General features: G+C 30.9%; 4 protein-coding genes across 5 annotated transcripts; 3 read left to right on the top strand and 1 right to left on the bottom strand.

Annotated features, from left to right (window-relative positions):
* The first annotated feature begins 466 nt into the window (after positions 1-466).
* Positions 467-3,749, top strand: LOC145129514 (GDSL-like Lipase/Acylhydrolase superfamily protein). Its single transcript, XM_079064261.1, has 5 exons — positions 467-820; positions 919-1,119; positions 1,300-1,466; positions 2,024-2,294; positions 3,274-3,749. Exons 1-5 carry the CDS (start codon positions 598-600, stop codon positions 3,540-3,542), a joined length of 1,131 nt encoding a protein of 376 aa, XP_078920387.1. The 5' UTR covers positions 467-597; the 3' UTR covers positions 3,543-3,749.
* Positions 3,750-4,015: 266 nt separating this feature from the next.
* TLP18.3 (thylakoid lumen 18.3 kDa protein) lies at positions 4,016-6,725 on the bottom strand. The gene is made up of 3 exons (XM_079064262.1): positions 6,173-6,725; positions 5,851-6,043; positions 4,016-4,371 (listed from the first exon to the last, which is right to left on the bottom strand). Exons 1-3 carry the CDS (start codon positions 6,614-6,616, stop codon positions 4,124-4,126), a joined length of 885 nt encoding a protein of 294 aa, XP_078920388.1. The 5' UTR covers positions 6,617-6,725; the 3' UTR covers positions 4,016-4,123.
* Positions 6,726-14,156: 7,431 nt separating this feature from the next.
* On the top strand, positions 14,157-17,295 carry LOC145128295 (tagatose-6-phosphate ketose/aldose isomerase, putative (Mog1/PsbP/DUF1795-like photosystem II reaction center PsbP family protein)). Of its 2 annotated transcripts, XM_079063102.1 has the most exons (8): positions 14,157-14,562; positions 14,936-15,015; positions 15,462-15,522; positions 15,870-15,927; positions 16,239-16,296; positions 16,689-16,761; positions 16,881-16,941; positions 17,026-17,295. In XM_079063102.1, the coding sequence occupies exons 1-7, from the start codon at positions 14,257-14,259 to the stop codon at positions 16,890-16,892; spliced, it is 648 nt and encodes a 215-aa protein (XP_078919228.1). In that variant the 5' UTR covers positions 14,157-14,256; the 3' UTR covers positions 16,893-16,941; positions 17,026-17,295. The 2 variants fall into 2 exon arrangements, with proteins under 2 accessions (XP_078919228.1, XP_078919227.1); XM_079063101.1 differs by lacking the exon at positions 16,881-16,941 and having other exon boundaries at positions 14,159-14,562.
* A 386-nt stretch (positions 17,296-17,681) lies between these two features.
* LOC145128266 (sec-independent protein translocase protein TATA, chloroplastic-like) lies at positions 17,682-18,825 on the top strand. The gene is made up of 2 exons (XM_079063069.1): positions 17,682-18,124; positions 18,502-18,825. The coding sequence occupies exons 1-2, from the start codon at positions 17,807-17,809 to the stop codon at positions 18,625-18,627; spliced, it is 444 nt and encodes a 147-aa protein (XP_078919195.1). The 5' UTR covers positions 17,682-17,806; the 3' UTR covers positions 18,628-18,825.
* Positions 18,826-19,691: the final 866 nt, after the last annotated feature.

Raw genomic sequence — 19,691 nt, 5'->3', positions numbered from 1 at the left:
AGATCTGAACTGAAAAATATAGTTGATATACTTAACGAACAAAAAACTTTTAGTTATTAAAGTGACATATTTAGGTAATTGTTTGTCAGAATTTGACACCACGTTTGTTTATGAAAGGTCAGAGATCTTAAGCCATGGCTTGCCTTTCTTGAAAGCAACTTTTACTATTTGCCTTTCTATAAAGCTACTTAATTAACATTTAACACCACGTTGTTTACTAAGCATCACACTCATCAATTAACAGCCGAGACTTAAAGTCTTAAACCCACCCTACCAAAAAGTCCCAAATTAGTTGACAATAGAACAGAATCACCCTTGACTGCTTAACTAATAAGGTTATAAAAGTAATTCACAATAAGGTTACAAGGATATAGCAGTCCTTTCACATTAAAGGATATAATAAATTTCACATCAGTAGTGACCTCAAAGCAAACTTCAGTTACAAACAAAAGCCTACCAGCACTCCTTCAGAAACCCACCACCATTACAAAAATATACATAAAGCATACCTGGTTGCTGCTGTTAGAACTTAGAACACCACTACCCTCTACCCTCTACCCCCTACCCCTACCACCCACCCACCCACCCCCCCAAGATATGAACCACCTTGTTCTTCTACTGTTCATTTTCTGCATACCACATCTAACCAATGGCATCGAGTTCAATTATCCAGCGGTTTTTAACTTTGGAGACTCGAATTCCGACACTGGCGACCTAGTCGCCGGTGTCGGTGATAAACTCGAGTCCCCTAACGGTCAGACTTATTTTAAAGGACCGTCAGGGAGGTTTTGTGACGGTCGTCTTATCATTGATTTCTTAAGTTAGTTCTCTATCTATATGTATATCTATATCTATATCTATATCTATATATTTTATATATCTGTATTGTATCTAAGAACATATATGGTGTTCTTGTAGTGGATGCGATGGACTTGCCTTTCCTAAACGCGTACTTGGAAGCTCTTGGTGTGCCAAATTTCCGCAAAGGATGCAATTTCGCAGCTGCTGGATCAACTATTTTACCCCCGTCCGTAAACGCCGTTAGTCCGTTTTCATTTGGGATACAAGTGGCTCAATTTTTTCGATTCAAGAGTCGGGTTCTTCAGTTGCAAGCCAAGTGTAAGTCATAATACTATACTTTCTATGGTTTGAAATTTGAAAATAGATATAAGATTTCTCTTTTATGACCGAAATTCCATATCATACATACATGCATATACGTAAATACATACATGGATAGACCAAGGAATGGACGAAATTATGAGAAAAAACGTTAATTTTTATCTCGTCCATTGGCAGCAAAAAGGTTCAACAAGTATTTACCTGATGAAGACTACTTTAGCCATGGGCTTTATATGTTCGACATAGGCCAAAATGATATTGCTGGTGCATTTTACTCAAAATCTTTCGATCAAATTGTGGCTTCGATTCCATTGGTTTTAGCCGAATTTGAAGCCGGAATCAAGGTTAGTTTCAGTTTCTTTTGACCAAATTGATATCATCCACTTACATCAATAAATAATTTCGGATTTAAAACATGATGGACTAGAAGAAATAGCAATGTATTTTCATTTATATGTGTTTTGTAACATCATAGCTTCATATCTATTTTTTGCATTCAACCCTTAAAATACCATTGCATTTTGCTCTTCTGATTGTTAAGAAATAGAAACATACTTTCATATATTTGTGCATTATCACACCAATCCTAGTTTCATTTCTTTCAATTACAACACTGTACTTTCAATAATTTTTCATAATTACAAAATTGTACTTTTAATTTTTTTCTTATTAGGACATCATACTCTGAAATTTTGGTCCATTATAGCCGTGAAAATTGTTTTGCATCCGGAGATAAAAATTGTTTTGTGTTTGGATTCTCTAGAAGCATTGTTATAATAGGAAGAAATGAAGATAGAATAGTATAATGCATAATACAATGAAAATACATTGCTATTTGTTACATTTAACAGTCAAAATACAAATATACATATGTTCACACTCGTATATATTTTTTTTTCAGAAATTATATGATGATGGTGCAAGAAACTTTTGGATTCATAACACGGGCCCACTTGGGTGCTTGGCCCAAAACATTGCAAAGTTTGGGACAGATCCCTCAAAGCTCGATTCCCTTGGTTGTGTTTCTACACACAACCAAGCGGCTAATCTATTCAATATACAACTACATGCACTTGCCACGAAATTGCAAGGGCAATATTCAGACGCAAATGTCACCCACGTCGACATCTTCAAAATTAAATCTAATCTCATTGCAAATTACTCGAAATACGGTTAGCGCTTCTCTCTCATAAATTCACGTTTAGTGTATTATTTAATAAGTGACATATATATGACAAAATACATGGTAATTAATAAAAAAAATAAGCTGATTAAAAAACCAGTTAAATCACTCCATATTCCCCCCACGTGGGAGTGTCATGGTGAAATGAAAGAAAACAAATATCGAGTCACATGGAGGATATGAAACAGTGCAAATTTCAAAAAAAGGACAAACATGTGAATATGTGATATGATTTAGTTTCTGTAGGTGATACGGATTGGTTGATATGCAAACATGATTATTATGTGATTAAGTTTATAAAAAATTACAAATTATAAGTTTATAACATAAACAACTGTTAATATTTTATATATATATATATATATATATATATATATATATATATATATATATATATATATATATACACGATAGCAGCGTAATATTAATATTTTTTATTTCATGATAGTAACATATTTTCTTTTCCTTACGATATTAACAACATACTTACAGAACATATTTAAGTTAATGTACTTACATTTTAAATAATGTATTTATAGCTTCATTTCTTTACAGATGATATAGTACAGTAATATGTAACATGATATTTTACTGCTTTTAAATTATATATTGCTATTTTTGGAAATTAAATATAAATATATTGTTATCATGTGTAAAAGATATAAATATATGAGTAAAAGATAAAGTATATTAACTATATTAAATAAGAGTAAATATGTTAATAGTTTCTATTTATAATCAAAGTTTTAGGTATAAACTTGTAGACCAAAGTATCTTTTTGTCCATACAGTATCGAATATATAGTTCAGCTACTTTATTATTAAAACGAAACGATGTAAGACACAAGATATCCATGTCAAAAGACTTAAATGCCCCTATTCAAGTAGCTTTTAACTTTTATGTAAGACCAAATTATAGTTTTGCCAAACATACTCAGTAACCTTTTTGTGTTATGTTTGAATTTGTAGGTTTTGAACAACCAACGGGTGCATGTTGTGGGTACGGCGGTCCACCACTAAACTACAACAGCCAAGTGGCGTGTGGCCAAACAAAAACCATAAACGGTACCTCGATTACAACAACAGTTTGTAATGATACCACTGAATATGTGAATTGGGATGGAATCCACTACACCGAAGCTGCAAATCAACACATTGCTTCACAAATACTCACCGGAAAGTTTTCCGATCCACCATTTGCTGATAAAATGCCGTTTCTTTTAAATCTCAAGTTTTAAAAGCTCAGATTGTAATCAAGACGTTATCAAATAAACCATAAATTTATCGAAGTTATATTTATATTTCATTTTATACAAATTGTATCATATGTTTAAGACTAACGGTCTCCCCTAGGTCCCGCATAACATGTTGTATATGTTGTACTGTGTTTGACATTAATGACATGACATGTACCATTTTTTTTGTCATGATACGACATAAGATAAGATACTGTGTCTCTTTAAAATTGCAATCCCCATTAAATTGTAATTTTTTCGCACCCAAAAAGTCCAAGGGAGAGTGACTCTCTCTCAATTTTCCATATGTGCAAAAGACATGAATGCCCTCGATCCCACTCTCACTGTCCCATTGACATCGATCTCAGTCTCGGTTCAATGCACGCCAAATGCAATAGAATTTGTTTATCATATTGTGTTTTGCATAACAAATGAGGCCTTAAAGTACATTGCTAGAGCAACTAACAACAAGTGCATTTCGGTAAACAATACAAATCCACATTTAAAATATCAATTTTCTAATTACATTCCTCACTTGTATTCCATGAACACGATTTTATACGACTAGACATGCATAAGCATAACTACTTTTTGGAGACATAGGCGTAGTATTGTGCCATAGGAACAACAAAAGCAATAGCCAACAAACCTCCGACAACAAGTGTAAACTGATCTCTTTTCTCGGCTGTCTCTTCCTTAGTTTTAAAGTTTGATTCCCTTTTGTTTTCCTTAGCTTCGGGCCCACCAGGATCCGGAAGGCCGTCGATTGCGGCAACTAGCCGTTTAGCAGTACTATAAACCGCTTCATTGTACTTTTCGTCTGTCGCCAACACTACAAATCATACAAAAATGTCAGAAATAGCAACGTACTTTACTCTTCATGCCTAAAATCTTCACAATTTCAATAAAGGACAAATTTGTGGGAAATAGCAATGTACTTTACTCTCTTTGCTAATATGAATGATAAAGTAATTATAAAATAATGCAACAAAAACAGTTATTGGTATAAAACATCAAATAAGGTGCAAATGGAAGAGAATAGTTCAAACGAATATGATCGGTTAAAAAGAAGATTATATGGAAAAAAAATGTATTAGATATTTAATTTTGCTCCTGTCGTGTGATTCAAATTATATTTGATCACTTTGATATTAAATTTAGATATGATCACCATATATCATCTTTTGATTTTTTTTACTAGTCTTACTTTCTAACCAAAGGTTGAATTTTCCAGAAATATAAGTATATAAATATAAACAGACAAAGAAACATATATGCATATTTTAACGACAAATCTAGTAAGCTATATATGGGTGTTTCTTTTTAAATTAAGGCAGAAAGAACGATTTAAAGAGTAAGTTAGGGAAAAGAGGCTTTTCCCATTAAGTCCTAACTTCTTACATATTTATCCAAATAACACTTAATAGAAAAATAAAACAAAATAGGGCCTAAGTATCATTTTTTTTTCAGGGGTGTTCACATATAATTACATACATATTTTTTTAAAAGATAAAATAGACCTACTTAATATTAGAAAGTTAAAGTAAAATATTTCAAATTCACATTATCTCAAACATTAAAATTCCTGACCAACTAATCAGAAATCCCACAACTTGACTTCAAACTTTTTTCTTGCACTGAAATCCCAAAGCTCCACTAATTTTTCTTTACTCTTTTTCTTTTTGTTAGTTCAAATATAATATTAATACTAAAATAATTAGTGAAAATTACTGATTAACATGAATCAAAACAAATTCAAAGTCTTTTTGTTTTGTGTATAGACAGATTAACCCGCTAACCTAAATAAAGGTTAACCACAAAATGAGGATGAAGTTTAAAAAGCCTAACCACATTTGTGCTAAGGTTCAAGGTTCTTAAAATTTTAAGGTTATTGAACCCCAAACACCACGATTTTTTTTACCAGAAAATCGTACAAATAAGCAAATATTATTAAAACATAAGGTACAAATTCTAAAAAGGTCAAATGTTTGTTTATGCTGTATTGTTTCAACTTTTTTCCTGATTTATGCAACAAAGTGGTTGTTTCAACAAAATATGCAACCAAGTTCCATTGTCGGACAAAAATATGCAACATTTTAGTATTTTACCTTAACTTGTTTAACCTGTTAGGCGTTAGTTGCATAATTCATGTGCCAAGTGTCATAAGGTAACTGGTCCAGTTACAATGTTGCATATTTGGGTCCTAGAATGAAATGTTGTTGTATAAATGGGGAACCTCAAAATCATCATTGCATTAACAAGCATTAAACACATGAATATTTTATAGTGGAGAGAAGAATTAGATGGATACCAGGAAGGTTCTGGGATACAGTGGCATCAAGAACAGTATCACCAACAGCCTTAATGAATTCAGGGCCTCCAGACACTGCTCCTTCTTTTTGACTTGTTACAAGCACCACTATCCCTTTGTTGTTTCCCTCTTCTAGTGTTGGATACCAACGCTCCAAAACTTGGTCAGCATACTCGAATGCATCGGCTTTGCTCTGCAAACCCAATGTCAAATCATAAAAAGTTACTTCGTTTTCATACATTAGTGTTTTTGTATTTACAACACTGAATAAATCTTTGTTATGGTAGAGCGACATTCAATCGAACACTTGGTGTGCACTAACCGTGAGTTTGCGAACAGTAACGAAATTAATGCGAATTTTCTTCCGGTACTCCAAATCCGACAACAGATTCTTCAAATCCGATTTAGTTACCCTGCTAAGAACACCGGCATCATCCAGCACATAACTTTCTTTGGGAGGACCGTCATTGAGGACATCAAATTCAGATGCAAATGCAGACCCGGCAGCCAAAACAGGGGTAAAATTTAGTGCTAATGAGATCGCTAAAGCAGCTAATCCACGCTGAACATGAGAAACCCAATTGGTGGTGTTGGGTATTGCTGAAAAGGATTGAAAAACTGAATCCTTCTTGAGATTACAACAAATGGGTTTGGCGTTTGCGAGAGTGAAAGCGTTTGAGTTTGATTTGGGATTTTGTTGTTGTTGGAGAGAGGATTTAAGATTGAAAAGCGAAGAGAAGGAGTGAGGAGCTAAAATGGTTTCCATCTGCAGAGATTTGATGACAATGCGTTTGTTCTTCTCATCATCTAATACTTTTGTTGGGTGAAGTGGAGTGATTTATGAGTGGTTTGGATTTGTTTCTTATGGATTGGTTTCTTGAGCGTTTTTTGATATTGTGGATACTGGATAACGTGTTGTCTATTTTAGAAAGGGAAATTTGTGCTTATACCCCTATAGTATGGCTTAATGGCATTTATGCACCCATATTATTGTAAATTGTCAAATGGGCCCAAACCCATGGTCTTGCTCTTGAAATTCATCTACCCATGTGAGCCATTAAGGCTTTGCATGTGTAGGTTCTCGGGCTTTCCTTAGATGCTAAATCATATCAATGTATCGTTCATTTTTACCATAATAACAATGTACTTATATTTTTAATCATAAAGGTAACATATTTCATTATCAATATGGGCAATATACTTTGTTAAACATTCCTATTATCCATAAACAAATACGTAACACACCAATTTCCGAACCCAATTTACGCTATTCTAAACTTTTGAGTCTTAACTTATGACATGCCATATAATGAAATCACGTTGAAGCTAGCCCTAAAATAATCAACTTTGCATCAATTAATATTTGGGTGTCACTAAACCCAAATAATTTTCTATTATGTATATTACTTTTGACATAAAATTTTACATAGAAATAAATAGTGCTACTAGACATGTCTCTGGAAGTATAATCCTAGTATATTCGTTTGATCTTCTAGTCCAATCTTGTGACTTCTCAATCAAACTCTATTTCAACATATGATATGTGAGAAAATGAGCCCTAATTAACATAAAAACAAGACAAAACTGCAAAAATGGTCCATGTGGTTTCTCATTTTATGTGGCTACGGTCCAAACGTTTGAAAAGTTGCAGATTTGGTCCTTTTCAACAAGTTTTGTTGTGGTTTTAGTCCCTCATCCGTTAACTTTCCTAAAATGACAATTTTAACCCCAGAGACCATTTTCGCAGTTTTGACTTTTACTATACTATAATGACCATTTTTGCATACATTCTTTTTTATTTTAATGAAGTATTATATATTAATAGATATTATTTTTAATATATAATATTATATATTAATAAATATTTTTTTATTGGATTATTAATTTATTTTAGTTGGTTTTTTTTTAAAAAAATTGTTGGAGTAATTATTTTTTATTGAATTATTGTATATCAATACATATAGTTTTTAATATATAATATTTATATCATAATAAATATTATATTATTGGATTATCAAATTTTTAGTTAATTTTTGTAATTTTTAATTATTTTTTATTGTATTATTACTTTTAATTTATTATTTTCTTCATATACTAAATGTTGTTTTATTGTATTATTAATTTATTTTAGTTAATTATATTTTGTTTAATTTTTTTGTCGGAGTAATTTTTTTTATTGAATTATTATATATCAGTACATATAGTTTTTAATATATAATATTTATATCATAATAAATATTATATTATGCGATTATTATATATTACAAAGCATTATTTTATTGGATTATTAATTTCTTTTAGTTGATTCTTTTTATAATTTCTTTTTTGTTGGAGCAATTTTTTTTATTACATTATTATATATCAACAAGTATTATTTTTAATATATAATATTTACATCATATTAAATAATACATTATTGGATTATTAGTTTTTGTAATTTGTTTTTTTGAATTATTAATTTGTTGAAATATTACTTTTAATTTATTATTTTTTAATACAATAAATATTATCTTATTGGATTATTATTTTATTTTTAATGTATACTATTAATTGTTTTTAATTTTATTAGTTTCACCACAAAGTCGTCGAAATACGTAAAAGTGTCGCTTATCATCGTCAAAAATTGGCAGGATCACCTCCAAACACCTTCATTGGAGGTTCAATAGATACCATACCCTATTCCACCTAGCGTTTATGGTAGCCACATGCGACAACCTCTTCATAATCCACTGGAATCCTTCATATCCCACATAATGCGCAACAAACCCCTATAACATTTATAAGTGGTGGTGGTGATCGAGTGATGGTGGTGGTATTTTCCCTATGGTTTCTCATTATAAGCTAGATGAAATGAAAGTATTTGGCAGCGATCCTAACAATTTCGATGATGAAAGACGACGATTTTGCGTATCCCATGACTTTGTGGTGGAACCAATAAAATTAACAAGAACTATTATTATAATTACAAATAAATTAATAATCCAAAAAAATAATATTTAGTATATGAAGAAAATAATAAATTAAAAGTAATAATCCAATAAAAAATAGTTTAAAAAAAGAAATTACAAAAATTAACTAAAAGATAATAATAATCCAATAATATAATATTTATTATGATATAAATATTATATATTAAAAACTATATTTATTGATATATAATAATTCAATAAAAAATAATTACTTCGACAATTGTTTTTTTTAAAAAATAATTAACTAAAATAAATTAATAATCCAATAAAACAATATTTAGTAAATGATGAAAATAATAAATTAAATAATCCAATAAAAATAATTTAAAAAAATTAAAATATTAACTAAAAGAAATTAATAATCTAATAATATATTTATTATGATATGAATATTATATATTAAAAACTATATGTATTGATATATAATAACTCAATAAAAAGAATTACTCTAACAAAAAAAAATTTAAAAAAAATCAACTATAATAAATTAATAATCCAATAAAACAATATTTATTAATATATAATATTATATATTAAAAGTAATATTTATTAATATATAATACTTCAATAAAATAAAAAAGAATGTATGCAAAAATGGTCCTTATGGTATGGTAAAAGTCAAAACTGCGAAAATGGTCCCTGAAGGTAAAATTGTCATTTTAAAAAAATTAACAACCAACCAGTTAAACTTAACGGATGAGGGACCAAAACCACAATAAAACTTGTTGAAAAGGACCAAATCTTCAACTTTTCAAATGTTTGGACCATAACCACATAAAATAAGAAACCACGGGACCATTTTTGCAATTTTGTCTAAAAACAATCAATCTATTATACACTTCTATGATTTATATATTATATATATCCGGTGGAGAAAAGAAACGACAACATACTAAGTGCTTTTTTTTTTCCTTTGAGTTTTGAACAACTAAATTTACCAAATTGGAAATGTTTTTTTCGTCGATAAAACTATGCAGACTAAAGTTGTTTGTTCCTTTTTTGAACCAAGCCTGTGTGTTTCTTTTTTGAACCAAATGAAATGTCCACATTTAAATAAATGACTATTTTACCATCATTTAAAACATAATATTCAAAGTGAAAATTTATTGCAACAAAATAAACATTACATAATAACATAAAGGACGTGTTCAACAATCTAGTCGACAATTAGTAGCTGGAAGCCGAAATCTATAACTTTTATTTGTATATTAGTGTTAAAAAAAAGTAGTTCAAAGCTTTTAAAATATATAAAACTACCTAAAAGGACTTATCTAAAAGACATCATTGGTTTTAAAAAAAGGTAATTTAGTTAATTTGCAAAATTATAAAAAGCTTTTGTTATGCTATTTGAAGTAGCCTTTACATTTGGAGTCCTTTGTTTTAGGTAAAAGTTAGAAGCTCCTATTATCGAACAATTTTTTTTTTTTTTTCTGATTTTCTTATAAACTAAAACTAAAAACTCCAAAAACTATATGGCATGCGGAAAATGCTCAAAATCCAAAAAGAAACATCCATAAATACACCTAAGCAAACATTGATATAATGTTATAACTTTCATAATACAAATAAACAATGTACAAATCCTACTTAGCAATAGTAAGTTTTTGTACCTTTAGGTTTTTGCCATAAATCTTTAGTGACTTTGACATTTTTCGTCCTTACAGTGAAAACTTTTACATTTTGACATAAAAAACACAAAAAAAAAACCTCATTTAGACTTTTGCCATCATATTTTCCCAACTTTGGCAACTTTCACACTCTTGCCACAACATTTTTGGATTTTCTCCACCAGTGTCCCTTCTTTTGGTTGTTGTACACTTTTGGCATCTAATTTTAGGGGTTGTTGATTTTCTCCCCTATTTGTGGCGATTTACACTTTCAGCACATATCTTTTAAAGTTTGCCGATTTTTCCCATATTACCCCAAAAGCGGCATAGCTACGAGTTCTTTACTAGTTCAAATTAAATCCATTAAGTTAAAAGAAACAACATCTAATAAAAACTACACCAAAATAAAGCCTAAATATTACAATAAGAGAACCAACATGGTCCATGATAATAGAGATTACAATGAGAGAACCAACCAAACTCTATGACATTGTGTAACACCCGTTTCGAGAAGGTACATATTTAACCCTAAATTTTAAAAGATTAGCATTTTTGGTCTGTACGGCGTGCGTACTCGGCGTGTACGCATGGCGTATTCATGCATGAAGGAAGCGGGTCTTGCACGCGTACGCCCGACGTACTCCTCAGGTACGCAGCGCGTACGCTGTTCAGACCCAAAACCTTAGTTTGAGGGTTTGCACCCTATATAATCCTCTTTATGGCCCCAAGACTTTCGCCCTCATCAGCCTCCACCTAAAAATCGTCCCTCTAGCTAAACCTAAGTGAGAAGAGTGCATTTTGAGCTCATTTGTGTGTTTTGGTGGTGTTCTTGAAGAAGAAGAAGGTGGTAGAAGGACATTGGAGCTTGGAAGAAGCTTGGATCTGAGATTCTCTACTTGCTAGCAACCTCCAAGAGGTAAAAAGCTTCTAGCTTGATCATCTTTTCTCATGTATCTAGTTATTCCTTCATTTAGGGAATTTTTGGTCCCAACCTTTGTGATTCTTGAGCATGACATGCTCTTAACCAAATAAGTCGTCCTTTCAGACCCAATGAGTGGTCTTGAGTCATAAAAATGAGATCTTGATATTTAGTTCTTCCCCATGCATGCTCTAGAACGTCTTTAGGTGTTAATAAGTTAAGTTTGTTGGTATTAAGCATTTAATGGACATGCAAAGTCATAAAGTTGGAAGCTTTATGACTCTCAGTGGTATGTTGGCCTTGGATCTACAATTGGAACGTAAGAGCTTAACGCATTAAGCTCTTATTAAGGAAAAAGGATTTCGATGCGTACACAGTGTGTAACGCAACATACGTAGTGCATACGAAGTCAACCTCCCGATCCCGGTGAAGGCCCGTGTACGCCCAATGTAGGAGCTGAGTACGCCCCGCGTACTCAGTTGAGTTTGACCGAGTTGACTCGTTGACCTTGACCTTTGACCAGATTTTTGACCAAGTTGGACCTAGGGGTATTTTAGGTATTTTGAGTTGTTAAATGAGATTAGGTCCTTGGTTTTAGTTAGGTGATCGCTGAGTCAATTTTTAGGAGTAGAGATTTATTCAGTTTGCATTCAGACTGAGAGGTGAGTTTTCCTCACTGTACCTATGAGTCGAAGGCACCAATGCCGACCCACTAGATTATGTATCCTGGTTATAGGATAATTTATGTTGGTATGTGGTTGATTAGTAGATCTGTATGATTATCTGTATTTGCTGGTTTTGTGTTTATGTTTATCTGTTACATATGTCGACATCTAAGAAATGCTAAAATAAAGCCCAAAGATTACAATGAGAGAACCAACATAACTCCATGACGTTGATATATATAGAAATTACAATGAGAGAACCAACCAAACTCCATGACATTGATACATATAAATAAGAGATTACAATGAGAGAACGAGCAAAACACCCTGATACATATAAATAACTAAACAACTAATAACAATGGGTTCATCCAACTCTATTTGCAAATGTCTTGAACCAACCAAACTCCATGACATTGATACATATAAATAAGTGATTACAATGAGAGAACGAGCAAAACACAAATCTTCAATACACTAACACCAAGTTAACTTAAAGTAAACTTGGGTATCTATGCACCTTTGAGTAGCCTTAACATAATAACAAGTATGGATTGTAAGATCTTTAGGCATGCCATAAATGGGCACCAACAAAGTAAAATCCTTTTTAAGCTAATCACATTTTACTTTGCATTTATATTATATTATTGAACAAATTAAAATCATTATTTAAAATCCTTTTGAGTTGTAGTTAAGTTGAAAACTTATAGGGTTTTAAATCAATATGGTTCAAGAAAAATAGATACTACGTGAATGTCCTTGCATTGCACGTATTGAAATTCTGTACACAAATTTTTGATAAATATATTTTTGAAATTCTGTATCGAAGATTACTATGTCATTTACATTAACTATAAAATTCTTAAAACTATCTGAAATATAAAATTATATTTTTTTTAAAATGATATCATAATATAATTATGTATTAGAATCATATTGTTTAATGACATCTACCCATAAATTACATGCGAATCAAACTAAACATGAATGAGACAATGCATGTCAATACTTATGTGACAATGTTCATTAAAGTAGCAATTCTTTGTCAATTGAATATTTTTAACTCTTAGGATGTGGTCTATAAAGTTATTATTATTATTATTATTATTATTATTATTATTATTATTATTATTAAATAATATTTGAAGCACCATGGGTTTCCAAAAATAAGAAATAAACTATTCAATACTTTAAATATCTGTTATAAAAACTTGGCTATTCTCTAATTTCTTAAACATGATATTTCTTGTCAAAAAAATTATCTACAAAAATATCCTTCTAACTTATAAAATGGTCATTGTTTTAAGGGAAATTATCAGAAAAGTCTCAATATTTTTGAAAAAGTTTCATTTTAATCCCTAAATTTTTTTGAACATAAAAATCCCGACTATTTCATTTTGGCTCAAATTGATAAAAAAGTCTTTTTTTTTTCTTTTAACAAAAAATGACATATTATTATGTAAAATCAAATAATTAAGATTTTTCTGTTCAAAAAATAAAATTTGGGACTAAAGTGAAATTTAAAAAAAAAACAGTGAGATTTTTTTTTTGACAATTTCCTTTGTTTTAATAAAAAAAAACAAAAATATCTCGGAAACCAAATTACAAAACAGTCCTTATAATTTACAAGAATAAATCTCTATTCAAAGTTATTTTTATAGGAATGATCCCTATGAAACAATTACATAAATGGTCCCTTCTAATAATAAATTTAGAGAAACAATTTATATGGTTCATAAAATTATAGACGTGGTCTCTGCCTATTAATCAATTTACATAAATGGTCTAGGTATTTCAAAAAATTATAGAAATGTTTATTATTTTCATAAAATTACAGAAATAATCCATGGCAAAAGCGAAATTACACAATTTGTCCATATGTTTTACAAAACTAAAGAAATGGTTCCTCTCTAATTTAAAATTTAAGGAAATGTTTCCAATACAAGCGGAACATTAGAAAAATTTGTGTAAAAAATATAAGATTAATAACACGTTGTAAGACATCCCACTAATTTTAAACAAAAGGAAAATATACTAAAATTAATTATGAAGCAAATAAAAGAAAATATCGGTTATTCTAAATATTTTTTTTTACAAAACCGGTGTTATTTTAAACAAAAGAAAAATACTAAAATTAATCACAAGTTCATATTTTGTTTTAGGACGTAAGGGATCTTATCCTTTTTAATGGCCACTTCCAACGATGAACGATCCTTCCCTCTGATCCTCTCAAAACGCCAGTTTTCATGGCCAGATTTCTCTCTTTGACTTCACAATCACATCCCCCTAAACCTTCTTTAAACCCTTGTAATGGTATAACAAACACTATCTCTGAACATTCCTCTTCCAGAAGAGCATTTGCTTCAATTTGCACTGTATCATCCTTAATAGCGCTTGTTCAACCTCAAATTCTCGTAGCTCAAACTACTTCATCTTCTGCTACTAACACGATTCTTTCAGGCCTTACCAGCACTAAATCATGGTTTCGATTCTTCGGTAGTGGATTCGCCATCAGGATCCCGCCTGATTTTGAGGATATTATGGAGCCAGAGGTCAGATTTTCTTATCGTTTTCGTTAATTTTTCCTTTAGGCTTTCGTGATTATACTTGCAATGTAGAATCAAAGTTTGTTTAATGTTTATGAGTTAGGTTGCGGTTTTTAAACTAATTCCGTGATATTAAGTTGGCGCTGCATCATCAAGTTGTAATAATCACTTTTCATGGTGTTGTATTTGTAGAGTTCTTCTTATATAAGGAATTGATAATTGTATTTAAGTAATTTTACTCTTAACAGTTTGTAGTTTCAAATTTGGTTATTCAAAATTGATTATCTGATAGCTTCAGTTTTTCGAATTTCAGCTGAGAAATTGAACTGCATCTTTTTCAGGACATTAATGGTACTTTATTCCTGTTTTGTTTTCATAGGACTATAATGCTGGTTTATCTCTATATGGAGATAAAGCTAAACCAAAGACATTTGCAGCACGTTTTGCTACACCTGATGGGTAAAACTGTAATTTAAGTTTTATCTTTGTATTGTTTTGTGTTAATAGTTCATATGCTTTCTGCCTATCTTAGGCCCTGCTTCTTTTTCCCTATTACATCAAATGTTGTATGAATAGTAATTTGTAACAATTAGAACATAAAGCCTCGTGTTCTTGACTTACTCTATTAACTTGTTTTTTCTGCATCCATTGTAGTATAAAACTCTCCTCTTTGTATAGTTTCTTACACAACATATGAATACAAAAGCCTCTTTGATAACAAAATGGAACAAACTATTCATATCATATGTAAATACAATCTATAGTAGAACTGTAGAAATAGATTGTAAAGTTATATACCTAAGCAATATGCCTTTATTTGTTGTGAAATTGAGGTTTTGGTTTTCTACTAAATGTGAATGTTACTATATGATTATGCAGTCTCACTTGGTTAGCAATTAATACAGATCCGAAGTTTTAAGTGTTGTCATCCGCCCTTCTAATCAACTCAAGATCACATTTTTAGAGGTTTGTGAGACTTAAAAAGCTTTAGTGTTTAATAAAAACTTCCATATCTTAGAGATCCAAATTCCAATGCAATGTTGGAATGTTAATGGTATAAGGCTGGATATCTGGATCCTTCATTTTGCTACATTTGTTGAAAATCAAACCCATTGTTGGTTTGGTTTATAAGGAAATTCACATTATCCAAATCCAACCTTATACCACTAAAATTCCATCATGAAATAGTATGGTTATTTCTGTCATTTGTTATAAATATAAGATTAAATTATACCAATGCCTGGTACCTATTAGTCCCATGAATATTGCAACAATATTCTTTTTTGAATGTTAGTTGATATATACTGTTTCAGGCCAAAGATGTTTCTGATTTTGGGACCTTGAAGGAAGCAAAAAGGATTTTTGTTCCAGGTAAATTTGAATTTTGAGCATAGATTAGAGGGGAAAATTTCAATTTGTTAATGTGAAAATGGGTTGATTTGGGTTATATTAACGGGTCAAATACGTAAAAATTCAAGAACCTATCAAATTAAGAAACGGGTAAAAAGTTGTTCATGACATAATCAAGTGTTTACAACTTTTTAAAAGAATTGGATCGTTATTTTAATAATAGCTTATGTGATACAAATTTTTTTGAAGTATTTTGTCATGCTTATTAAAAGTTTATATAAATTTTGCATCTTGTTATATCTTATTTACAATTTTTCATTGGTTTTTGATAGGTGGGACAAGTTTATACTCAGCACGTGCCATAAAAATAAAGGAAGATGAAGGTTACAGGTTATATTTTGCATTTATATCATACTGTCTTTTCCCATGATATGGGGTACAAGAAAAGGTTGCATGCAAGAAATAGCAACATACTTTCATTGATTTGTTTATTATAGCATCCTATTTTCATTTCAAATTATGACAACATTATACTTTGAAAAAGTTATTCACTGTTATAATTTGGTAGAATTTTCAAAATATGTCGTGATAAAAAAAATTAAATAATAGTACAAGGTAAAAATTGGGTAAGATTTTTCCTAGTAGAATGTTGTAATAGAAAGAAACGAAAATAGAATGTTATAATACACAAATATATGAAAGTATGTTTACATTATTTGCGTTTAACCTATAATAAAATAATGAAAAAGTAATAAAACATGATTGATATTGATTCTATTCAGGTCGTATTATTTCTATGAATTTGGGAATGATGATCAGCGTGTTGCGTTAGTAGCTGCAGTCAATAGTGGAAAAGTATGTTTACTTTATTACTTACACTCACCACTCTTTTTTTTTTTTTTTTTTTTTTTTTTTTTTTTTTTGTGCTGAATGCAAGAAATAGCAACTAACTTTTATTTACTTGTTTCTTATAGCATTCCACTTAAGGAACTTTCATTTGTCTATTAAGGCACTGTACTTTGAAAAACATACCCAGTTAATAGCATTGTACTTTCAAATTTTCTATTAGGAAAAATCTTCCCAATTATATCAATGAAAGTATGTTGCTATTTCTTGCAGACAATTATTGCTGCAGCAACTGCACCTCAGTCAAAATGGGTGGATGAGGGCGTGAAGCTTCGTTCGGCTGCTGTTTCATTAACGGTTTTATGACAAAATGAAGATTTTGTTGAGGATGTTTATGAGAGAGTGTAGTAGATTTTTCAATCAAGAATCTCAAATGATGTATAGAGATTAGTTTTTGAAATGATAGGAAGGAAACAATTGTTAATGCCTTATTTTGGTTTATATTTTCTTGTAACGTTAAAAAAATCATTACTTTTGTTTTCATACCCAAATGAAGTTATGTAATTATATGTTTAATTTTTATTTCTCAAAAAAAAAAAAAAAGATAAGGTAGGTGGATGGATACATGTGATACAGTGTCCTTGTTTTAATGATAAAATTTGTTAAAGATAATTAAGTCTTTTTACATCTATGACCAAAATCGAAACAAAACAATACTGTAAAGATAGTCCGGATTTAAATAAAAAAATTAGGGACAAGTATGTAAATTATCCCAAGCCGAAGGGACTATTCATGTAACTTACTATATATGTTATTTATATAGAGACTTAAACAGATAAAACGAAAAACATATTTAAAACGATTGTTTCAATAAAAATAGTCTGGGATAATATTTTTATCTTTCTTACATTAAATGGTGGCGAATTTAATTTAATATTCTAATATGAAGAAGCTCATCATCTACCTACCTCCTTTTCCCTCATTGTTTCAGCAGACTTAAAATTTCCCAGTTTCCTGTAAAATTTGATCCAACTACCACCAATTTTCTCCGAAAATGGCGATTTCATCCACTGCTTCAAGTTTAATATCACTCTACACGCCAACAACTCCACAACGTACACCATCAACCTCTCTATTTTCGTCTTCGAATTCATCCTTCCTCACCACGACATTCAAACCCTTGAATCTCGTCCAACGACACAGATCCATTCCGGCCAACACCAAAAAAAGCGGTTTCTCTTGTACTTGTATGTTCGGACTTGGTATGCCGGAGCTGGTAGTTATCGCTGGCGTCGCCACCCTTGTTTTCGGCCCTAAGAAGCTGCCGGAGGTTGGTCGTAGCATCGGAAAAACCTTCAAGAGCTTCCAACAGGTTTGATTTCACTTTTTAATTCTTAGTTTGGTTAAGATAAGCTTCATGTTCATTCTATTTGATTCGATGGGCTCCCTCAGAACGCATAAATAAATATTTCAATCAATATGACTGCAATATGACTTCATGTTCACCTTCCTATCTTCAGATGTAAATTATCTGTCGGTTTAAAAAAAAAAAAAATTGGGTTTAAGAAGCCTGATTTGAGCTCATATACGCCAACATTTAGTGATAAAGAAGCTCGATCCAAAATCATACATCAAAACTTAACGATAAAGTAGATCTAGTTTGCTGACATTAATTTTTTCAATCAATTTCCCCAAATGTGACGTGAGCTTCTTAAATTATTTTTTAATTATTTATCTCGACATTTGCAGGCAGCAAAAGAGTTTGAAACAGAGCTGAAAAAGGAAAGTGAACCTATTGAAGAGTCGAGAACTGCTTTAAATGAGATCATTGAGCACGAAAATGGAGACGCCAATAGCACGAAGGTGAGTTTGTAGAAAGCTTCTAGATTGTTGCATGTTAGCGACTGTTAGCTTATAAAGCAAAATTTAATATTCCAATTCGACATTTTGTAACATCTTTGATCATCAAGATTCAAGAATAAACTTTACTATTTGTAGTGGCGTGAATTTATGTCAAGGTCTATAATTCAGGTGTTACTTTTAAGTGATATACAAGGGTGTTTTGGATGTGTATATCGAAAGTGATTATCTGATATTTGAATATATTTATTTTATTTGAATCCATGGTTTACAAAGTTGACTTTGTCAAAGCTTTTGACGCCATCAATTGGATTGGGGTTTCTTTCACTCGGTGATTGAGCAAATGGCTTTCGGGGACAAATAGAGGAATTAGATAAAAGGATGTCTTTGTAGTGGTGGTCTGTGGCTCTCCTACCAAGGAGTTCGAGTTCGAGATTAGTAGAGGGGTTTGAAATCGGGGAAAATAACAGCTATAGACATTTTTCGGGGTTGAATTCCAAAAAAATAGACAAAAAAAATTGGATTTTCGGGTATAGACATGGATTCCGCGGAGGTGAGCTATGAGGGCTCCGCGGAATCCAATGTAGCTCTGCGGAATGTCAAAATCGTAATTAAATCAGGAATATTAACGAAAAAAACCTCGATGAACAGTTCTACGAAGGTGCCTCTGCTGACCTCGTTAGCAGCTACGCGGAACTGTTCATCGAGTTTTTTTTTTTTTTTTTTTTTTTTGGCGTTTATACCCCTGATTAATCGTATAGGTTATAATTATTACAATCCTCCTCATTATACCAAAAGAGGGAATAATCTCATTATAATCCTCCGATATCAATAATTGATAAACCTCCTCATTATATTAATCAATTTTATAATTATTATAAAGAAAATAATAATAATAAGACATGTTGACTTAGTGGGACCAAAAGAGGGAATAATCCTCCGATCTTAATTTGGGTATTTATGAAAAAAAACTCGATGAACAGTTCCGCGGAGCTGCTAACGAGGGTCCGTGGAGGCACTTCTGCAGAACTGTTCATCGATTTTTTTTTTTTTTTTTTTTTTTTTTTTTTTTTTTTTTT

This window comes from Lactuca virosa, chromosome 8 (genome assembly GCF_052849685.1).
Source record: "Lactuca virosa cultivar CGN04683 chromosome 8, Lactuca_virosa_CGN04683_v6, whole genome shotgun sequence".
Classification (NCBI taxonomy): Eukaryota; Viridiplantae; Streptophyta; class Magnoliopsida; order Asterales; family Asteraceae; genus Lactuca; species Lactuca virosa.
Note: the sequence above shows the minus strand (reverse complement) of the source record. Positions and strands in the feature narration are given on the sequence as shown.

What these genes read in the sequence shown, in the direction of transcription:
- LOC145129514 (XM_079064261.1), top strand. Translation starts at nt 598, where the DNA reads ATGAACCACCTTGTTCTTCTACTGTTCATTTTCTGCATACCACATCTA. An exon ending in TCTTATCATTGATTTCTTAA is followed by an intron (nt 821 to 918) that starts GTTAGTTCTCTA and finishes GTGTTCTTGTAG; the next exon opens with TGGATGCGATGGACTTGCCT. An exon ending in TCTTCAGTTGCAAGCCAAGT is followed by an intron (nt 1,120 to 1,299) that starts GTAAGTCATAAT and finishes GTCCATTGGCAG; the next exon opens with CAAAAAGGTTCAACAAGTAT.
- TLP18.3 (XM_079064262.1), bottom strand. Translation starts at nt 6,616, where the DNA reads ATGGAAACCATTTTAGCTCCTCACTCCTTCTCTTCGCTTTTCAATCTT. An exon ending in TTACTGTTCGCAAACTCACG is followed by an intron (nt 6,044 to 6,172) that starts GTTAGTGCACAC and finishes TTGGGTTTGCAG; the next exon opens with AGCAAAGCCGATGCATTCGA. An exon ending in TGTATCCCAGAACCTTCCTG is followed by an intron (nt 4,372 to 5,850) that starts GTATCCATCTAA and finishes TATGATTTGTAG; the next exon opens with TGTTGGCGACAGACGAAAAG.
- LOC145128295 (XM_079063101.1), top strand. Translation starts at nt 14,257, where the DNA reads ATGGCCAGATTTCTCTCTTTGACTTCACAATCACATCCCCCTAAACCT. An exon ending in AGGATATTATGGAGCCAGAG is followed by an intron (nt 14,563 to 14,935) that starts GTCAGATTTTCT and finishes TTGTTTTCATAG; the next exon opens with GACTATAATGCTGGTTTATC. An exon ending in TCAAGATCACATTTTTAGAG is followed by an intron (nt 15,523 to 15,869) that starts GTTTGTGAGACT and finishes ATACTGTTTCAG; the next exon opens with GCCAAAGATGTTTCTGATTT.
- LOC145128266 (XM_079063069.1), top strand. Translation starts at nt 17,807, where the DNA reads ATGGCGATTTCATCCACTGCTTCAAGTTTAATATCACTCTACACGCCA. An exon ending in CCTTCAAGAGCTTCCAACAG is followed by an intron (nt 18,125 to 18,501) that starts GTTTGATTTCAC and finishes CGACATTTGCAG; the next exon opens with GCAGCAAAAGAGTTTGAAAC.